This window comes from Echinops telfairi, unplaced genomic scaffold, assembly GCF_000313985.2.
Source record: "Echinops telfairi isolate 266 unplaced genomic scaffold, ASM31398v2 ScPeMD7_7457;HRSCAF=8495, whole genome shotgun sequence".
Taxonomy (NCBI): domain Eukaryota; kingdom Metazoa; phylum Chordata; class Mammalia; order Afrosoricida; family Tenrecidae; genus Echinops; species Echinops telfairi.
The window spans coordinates 26,983,822-26,991,934 of NW_022111357.1; the positions used below are offsets into that span (position 1 = coordinate 26,983,822).

Below are 8,113 nucleotides of genomic sequence, written 5' to 3' on the forward strand. Positions count from 1 at the left end.
CAGCTTCACGGCCCCAGCTGGCCCTCCCTCTTCGCAGGCTGACTCTCCTGGGTGTGTCCCCTGCCATGCTATGTGGGCCACCCACTTGCTGCTGAGATATTAATACACTTCAGGGGTCAGCAGAGCCCAACGACCACGCTGTTAATAGGGCAAAACAACTCAAATTTCATGCCTACCTGGGCTTCCCTCTATTAAGGCAAAGAGAAGGAACAAATCTTTCTTTTTAAAAAATTTCTTCCAGAAAATAGGCAAAGGCACGGTGACACGGGGGTTGGTATGGATTGGCTGACAGGCAGCAGAGGGGCTGGGAGTCTTGGGGGAGGCAGAGCAGAACTGGGGCCTCCAGGAGAAGGAAGTCAGCTGGGGAGGCAGGTGGCTCTTCGCAGCTGTTCGCTGCTGGCCTGGCCTGGGAGTCTGTATGCTGGTGGCTGCCCCAGAGCAGTCAGCCTGTCAGCAGTGCAGGCTCTGGCCAAGTAAGAGCATAAACATGTGTATTGGCTGTCTAGTCATGTCATTTTCATAGCCAAGAGGGGCTACCACCACCATCTGCATGTACCTACATCAGCGTGTCGGAGCCCCAGTGGCTTAGTGGTTATGTTCTGACCTGCTATCAGGTCAGCAGTTCAAAACCACCAGTGGCTTTTTGGGAGCAAGATGAGGCTTTCGACTCTTGGAAAGCGCTCCAGCCTCAGAAACTCACCGGCGCAGTTCTGCCCTATCTTATAGGGGTGCTGTGAGTGGGCACTCTCTTGTTGGCAGCGAGTTTGAATTTGGAGCCTACAGACTGGCAGTTCAAACCCACGTGGGAGCGCCGTGGAAGAGAGGCTTAGTCATCTGCACCAGTACAGGGGACAGCTAAGCAATCCCTCAGGGGCAGTTTGACTCGGTGACGCTGAGGGATGCTGTGAGTCTGCACTGTCCTGTCCCAACCTGCTTTGCTGGGCTTTCGTGTGGGGTTACATGGGGCCCACCTGCCACCCAGCATTATTTTCCCATCTCAATTCCTTCATGACGCCCAGCATGAAGATTCCATTTGCCAAGGAAGTAACAGATTTGTAAATTTTGGGGCTTACATCCTGGGCTTTTGGGGGGGCCGATGTTCTGCCTGGCCCTGTGTCCCATCAGCCCACCCTGTCCTAGTCCTGGAGGCTACATGTCCCAAGGGGACAAGAGGAATGGGAGAGGCCAACCCAACCTGCCCTGGGCTTTATAGGGGCCTGAAAGAAACCTTGAGTGGCTAAGCCGTTCCGACTGGGTTGTGTGTTACGGTGGGGGCATACCTGTCCTGTCCACACCCCTGTGGTCCCCCAGGGGAGCTCCCCGGTGTCCCTCAAGTCTTCCCAGCTCAGCAAGGCCCAGCCTAGCCCCCAGTCTACTCAGTCCTGCCCTCTGAAACGATAGCGAGGGCCAGGGAGAAGCTCGTGGGACTCCTGCCCCCGGGCTTACGTGTGACCTCAGCCCAGTGACTTCTCTCCACTGATGGGTGTTCGTGGCCATGACCCGAGCAGAGGCTTTTGCTATGATCACACGATTTGGCTTTTCTTCTCGTGCTCTGAAGAGCTCACCCACCGTGAGAGGCTCTGTGTCCAGCCGCCACCATCCCCTCAGCCTGGGCAAACACATGTAGAGAAGGCCGGAGCCCACCCCACCCCGGGAGTCCAGCCCAGAGGACCAGCTGTCCAGAGCAGGCCTGGACTGGAGAGAGCGCAGCTCGGCTCCACTGACTTCATCTCCAAATGGTGCCAGACAGAAGTACCGCAGTGGGGGGGCATGCTCTTTAGTGTCTCCTCCGGGGACCAACCGTCAGCCCCGAGGGGAGATGCTCAGTGAGTGTCCTTGGATCCTGGGCGAGCCTCTTCTGTCTTCCTGGTTCGTGCTTGTGGGCCTCTGGACCATCTGCTCCTCTTACATCCCCAGAGTGCTTAGGCTTAAGGTACGCTCACCCTGATAGGGCCTCAAGCAGGGCCAGAAAGTCCTCGTCCCAGATGGGATGGTGTGGGAGCTGGAGAGATGTCAACTAGACACTCCTAGCTACGGACAGAGTTCGACCTGCCAATCAAGTGGTGGATGGATGACACTTCCTTGGGGGTGTGGCCTTTTGTATGAGAGTGAAAGCCAATGGGAACGATTCTTCTCTGCCCTTTCACCTTTCTCCTCCCTGGGACTTCACTGGACCTCTGTGTCTGCCACCAGGGACAGCCCCGAGTGGACTGCCTGACCCCGAGAGCTGCTGGTGCCCTGCCATGCTTCTCCGGACCTCGGATCCACGAGCCTCTGCCCTCACCGGCCTGTGGTCTTCCTCTTGCACTTCCCCTCCGTCGTCATCGGCCTGCAGCTCCGTGAGGCTAAGGAGGGCCGCCTAGCATAGGACCTGAGCAGGTGAGCTGGGCGGGGCGGGACGGGGCTCCCTCTCGGTGTCAAGTTGCTTCTTGATACAGAGCTCTTTCTTGGACACAGACAAGTGCCCCTGTGTTGCTTCTCTGGGTGACCCAGCCGAGCACAAGGGGGTGAGGATTTACACACACACCTGGGAAGGGACAATCCACACTGACCACACGCAGAATTACAAGCGTCTGTGGAAGGCTGCTCAGAGGGTTGTGTCATTTTGCTGTGCAGTGTATTTGTGGCAACAGCTGGTGGCTTTTACATCCCAGGGTCAGGCCATGCCGCACACCTGGTGGCTGGGATTGAAGTTAGATGAGTTCCCATCTAGGAAGGAGCCAGCGCTCGCTCGCTCGCTCTCTCTCTCTCTCTCTCACACACACACACACACACACACACACACACACACACACACTCCTCTGCTACCCAGCCCCCATCCCTCCATCACTCCCCCCCACCCCATCATCTTGGAGGGCAGAAGGGCCCAGGCTTTTCCCTAACAAATGAAGAAAGAATACGGAGTCACAAGCCGAGGTGGGGAAAATTGTTCTGTTTGCTTTAATGAAACCGACCGGAGAAGCCAATTCACAGACAGAAAGAGATTAAGAACGAGACTTGGAAATTGCTTAGAAAAGAACTGAAACCCGATCGCGGTGCCGGAGGTGGGGCACCCAGCCTTCACGTCAGCTCCGAGATCACTGTCAGGGCGAGCACCAAGGTGAGCCGGACGCCGGCAGGGCCAGACATGGAACCTGTGGGAGGCGCAAGGAGGCAGCGTCAGATCCTGAGAGCCATCCGCTCGCTCCTTGATGGGCCAGACTAGACTAGAGCCACGAGACCTCAGCCCTTGGACTTAGTTTCCCAATGGGCAGGATTGGGCCAGGGGAAGGGGACAGCTTCAAGGATCCCCAGCCTTGGGCCGGACTGAGGTTCTCGCCTGGGGACTTGGCCATGGCTCACTCGAGCCGATGATGTGGTGTCCCTTCAGTCCTCGCCACAGTCCTCTGAGGCAGTCATCATTGTTGCCCCATTTTGCAGATGAGGAAACTGAGGCACAGAGCGGTTACGTTGCTGACCCAGTGACTTTCCAGAGCTAGGGTAGTGACACAGGTAGGACTGCGTGCAGGGGGCCTGTCTCCGGGATCTGTATGCCCGACCGCCGCCTTTACTCATCTGTGCAATGGGAACATTGTTCCTAAGGGGCCTCAAGGGTTGGAAGTAAGTTTTGCAAACACCACTTGGTTTCAAGATGCTGTGTTTGGGTTTGTTCTGGACTCTGCCCACCTGTCCACGACGCTGAGCCTTCTGGCAGGATATTCTCCCCAAGGTCGAGACAAGGGCACCTCTCCTGGACGCCAGCACTAGCTGCTCTCCACATGCCCTGAGCCTGATCTCTGGCCTCAGCTGTTCCACCTACATGTCCATGACCCCTTCCCTGCCCCAGGACAAGGGGGCAAGGCGGGGCTTCCTGGCGGCTGACCTCCAGGAGGGATCTGGATTGAACCTCTACTGTGAACTGAGAGAGGGGCTCCGTGTGCGGAGGGAGTGGGTGGGGGGCTGGGGGCCAGCGGCTGGGTCCCTCAGGGGCTGCTCGTGTTCAGGTGGCAGGTGCTATGTACAGTCCCAACCCAGCCATCAGTGCTCCCTAGGCCCTGCTGTATGAGGGGTCAGGACCCCAGGATGAGCCAACTGGACATGTCCTCTGGAGTCTTTGATCTGAGACAGCCAGTGTCACCAGGGACAGGGGCCACACTTGGTCCCTGGAAGTGCCACCAGCTGCTTTATTGCCTTTCTGTCCAGCCCTGGGCCTTTCTGTATGCCCTCTGACCACCAGGAGGGCTGGCCCTGGCAAGGCGGAGCCCGGAGAACCTGCCTTTGCCGTGACCAGTCAGGCCGTGGAGCCTTACCGTTGGAGGCCTCCGTCCCTCTGGGGATATTTGGGTTTTCTGTTGGAGAGAAGAGAAGAGAAAGAGAAGTAGAGACGGATGCGGGGGAGACGCTGACCTCTCTCCAGCACCTGCTGGCCTCCCGGCCTCACCCTATGGGCAGACCCAGTTCACCGGTGAGGTAGCAGAGACCTGTCCAGCGGCAAAGGCCCCAAAGGTACCACCGTATTAGTTCCAGGGCTTCGTATGGGGGCTCCCACGGTGGTGGTGGTGGAGGGGTGGACCAGAGGCCGGGCCAGCACTGCTCGCTCCTCCCTCCACAGGGGCGCGCGCGCGGCCGTACCAAACACAATGAGCCGGGTGTGCGTGTCGGTGGAGCCGAGCGGGTTCTGGGCGGTGCACCGGTACAAGGAGCCGTTGAGCTCGGCGGGGACCCGCTCCAGCACCAGCTCCTTCCCGTGGAACTTGGGGCTGCCGTCCAGGAGGTGGCTCCCGACGCGGGTCCACGTGAACATGGGCTCAGGGAAGACCTCGTTCTGTTGGCCGGAGCAGAGGGGAGCCCGGTCACAGGGTGGGGGGCCGGGGAGGGCAGGCCTGGGAGAACGCGCTCAGCGCATGGGCTGCCCTGGGTAGAGGAGTCTCGGGGGAAAGTCTAGGAGTCTGGAATGGATTAGCTGAGCCAGCGGGCTGGACCCAGGGGCGCCTCCGAAGAAAGGCCTGGCAGTCTGCCCCCGCGAAAGGTTATCGTTTGAAAAACCGAGAGGCAGTTAGTTCTCCTCTGTACTCCTGGGGTCGCTGCGAGTCTGAATCGATTCCCGGCAGCTCGCAGCAGCCTGAAGCTCTAGGAGAGGCCGTAATACGCCTGCGCCGCTGCCCTTCCTGTTGGAAGCCCGTTCGTTGTTGCTTTATACAGATGTAGAGATGAGGCCTGCCAGCCGTGCTTGGAGATCATGGGGAGGGCCCTGGGGCTGCTGCCTGACTGGGGTTCTTCCCACCGCCCTCCCAGATGCGCAGAGAGGGGCTGACCTGAAACCCGTGGACCAGGATCCTCACTGTGTCCCCGACCCGGGCTCTGCTGGGTGTCATCATGATTTTGGGTCCTTTGGGGGCAACTGCAGAGAGAAGAGGGTCCATCAGAGAAGCGCGCAGAGGGGTGCGAGAAGGGGCCGGGCAAATGGAGGGGACAGTCCCGGTGTGGTCGGGTCGGCAGCCTGTGGATTGGACGGTGGGTTGGCATTCGTTCCTACCCCTCCCCCGGCCCTTGTCAGGGCACAGAGCCAGCCCGGGCCAGGGCATCCGTAGCATGCAGGGTATGCGCCATCCTGTGGGGCTCACACATTGGGCGGGGACACAGACAAGGACAACCCAGTGTGACAAGGGACCGGTTCAGGGGAGCCCAGTGGACGCTGCCGTAGGAAGCACTGCCTGGGAGACAACTCAGGGGAGAAGCCGCCCAGTAACCACGGTGGACGCAGCTCCTGGAGCTCCCGCCTGCAGGATACCCTCCTGGGGTTCTGCCTGGATCAGCCCATTGTACAGTTAAGTTAACTGAGGCTCAGAATGTGAAGTGGATTGCCAAAGGTCACACAGGGAGGAAGGACTGGGACCAAAATGTGGGTTTCCTGACTGTTGGTCCAGTGTTCCTGTGCCAGGTGAATCTGGCCAACGAGGCCTTTATGGAATTTCAGTGTGGGGGGTAAGTTAAGGTGACCAGATTTTAACATTGGTAAAGCGGGACACCATTGATAAAACTCATATCCTGGCGAAACAGCCACATGGCAGCCGAAAGCTGACTACCCTAGCTTGTCGTGCATTCTTTCCAAAAATCAGGACTTTTTAAAAACGCCATGGGGCACGGGAAAATTTGTTAAAAATCAGGACTGTCCCGCCAAAAGCGGGACGTCTGGTCACCTTATAAGTGGATGGGTGTGGACAGAGAAACTAAAAGGGTCCAGTCTTTATCCCCTTGGCCTCTCTTACCGACTGCCTTTCATGACTTCTATTCAAGGCCTTGATGTCGCTGAGCTCAGGAGAACAAGAATCCCAGGCTTTGGGGGTAATGGGAGCCACTGGGACTAGCCTTGCCTTTCAGGGAAATGGAGGCCCCAGGACAGTGAAGAAAGAGGACACTGGCTGCAACAGTGAACTCGAGCGATCGTGAAGATGGTGCTGGGCCCAGCAACACTGCGCTTTGTTCTACATAAGGGTGCCAGAGTTGATTCAGTAGCCATGGACAACAACAGCATACTAAGTCCACCTACAGACGTAATTACCCACATTTCATGACTTCTACTCCAGGGCCTTGTTCTTCATATTCATCCATCCATATCCATCCATCCATTCACCCACACACCTACCCATCCTCACTCATCTATCCCCATCCATCCATCCATCCACCCATCCATCCTCATGAATCCATCCACCACCCATCCATCCTCATGAATCCATCCATCTAACCATCCATCCATCCACCCATCCTAATCCATCCATCCATCCATCCTCATCTATCCATCCATCCTGATCCATCCATCCACCCATCTATCCATCATCATCCATTCATCCATCTATCCATCCATCTATCCTCATTCACCCATCCACCCACCCACCATCCATCTATTCATCATCATCCACCATCCATTTATCCTCATCCATCCATCCATCCATCCATCCATCCATCCATCCATCCATCTTCATCCATTCATCTATCCATCCATCCTCATCCATCCACCCACCCATCCATCCACTCATCAATAAGTAATTACTGAGCCAGTGACGTGATCAGACTGGGGATACTGTGGTGCCTGCCAGTGTGGAGCTTACACTGCAGTAGGGGGAACACTCAATATGGAGACCCACAGCCAATAGTAACATTCCAGAAGTGGTAAGGATTATACTGGCCAAGGGGAGTCATAAAGCATGAGGGATGTCCATGGATGTGACAGCTGCTGGGTGTGGCGGTCAGTGGGTGTGGTGGCCTGGGATGTGGCTGTCTGTGGGTGTGAAGGTAGGTGGGTGTGGCAGTCAGAGTGTGCCCTCCAAGCACAGGCAGATCAGGATTTGCTGGGTGTGGTGGCAGGAAGCAGTGGCTGAGGAGGCGGGTGGCGGGTGAGGAGGTCAGGGGCTTATGGGGTGTAGACCCTGCAGGGCTTCCTGGGCGAAGAGTCTTGTTGAGAGGAATGCTCTGTGTCAGCTCTGGGCCCCTCTCCTGAGGTGGCCAGCACCGACTTCCCCTGTCCCCAGGCCTCTTCTCTCCATTCCGCCCTGTGCAGAACCAGGGCTGCGGCAGAGGTGGGTGGTCTCCCAGGCGCTGCCAATTTCACTCTCTGAGAACGAGACCAAAGGACTATTAATTAAGCCACGAGCCAGACAGCTGAAGTGCCACATGGGCCGGAGATGCCTTCACAGGAAGATCTGGGCCTGCGTGGAGGGCGGCTCCTGCGGCGGCATCTGCTGGGTGGCATGCAGGCCTCTGGGTGCAGCGCTCTCTGTGCCAGGTGACGGTGGGGGAATCCTTCACCCCAGCCTTCCCCCAATGCTAAATCAAGCTACCTCCACCCTGGTTGCTTAGGGGGTAGGCGTCTGGGCCTGCCATGGGCAGGGCATGTATTCAGGACCAGGCATTACATGAAGCACCTCTGCATGACCTCGCTGAACCTGCCAGGCCTTTGACACTGTCCCCAGAAGGAGACCAAGGCTCTTCATTTACTCTCGAGGGCCATGCAGGTCAGTGTGCAGCTGGGAGGCTCTGTCACTGGGCCGGCTCCCCTGGTGACTTTGCTCTTTATGGCCGTCAAAGCTCCTGGGTGGTGGGAACGGTCTGCACTGATCCACTAACCATGAGCACT

The 8,113-nt window shown here is 57.6% G+C and overlaps 1 protein-coding gene across 2 annotated transcripts in view; it reads right to left on the reverse strand.

Annotated features, from left to right (window-relative positions):
* Nucleotides 1-2,917: 2,917 nt before the first annotated feature.
* IGSF21 (immunoglobin superfamily member 21) overlaps nucleotides 2,918-8,113 on the reverse strand; it is a 300,787-nt gene continuing 295,591 nt past the window's right edge. For both annotated transcript variants that reach the window (XM_045299076.1, XM_004705151.2), the window contains 4 exons: nucleotides 5,295-5,380; nucleotides 4,612-4,804; nucleotides 4,290-4,328; nucleotides 2,918-3,134 (listed from right to left, as the gene is read on the reverse strand). In XM_045299076.1, coding sequence (XP_045155011.1) covers nucleotides 3,061-3,134; nucleotides 4,290-4,328; nucleotides 4,612-4,804; nucleotides 5,295-5,380 — 392 coding nt within the window. In that variant the 3' untranslated portion in view covers nucleotides 2,918-3,060. The remainder of the gene's footprint in view (nucleotides 3,135-4,289; nucleotides 4,329-4,611; nucleotides 4,805-5,294; nucleotides 5,381-8,113) is intronic.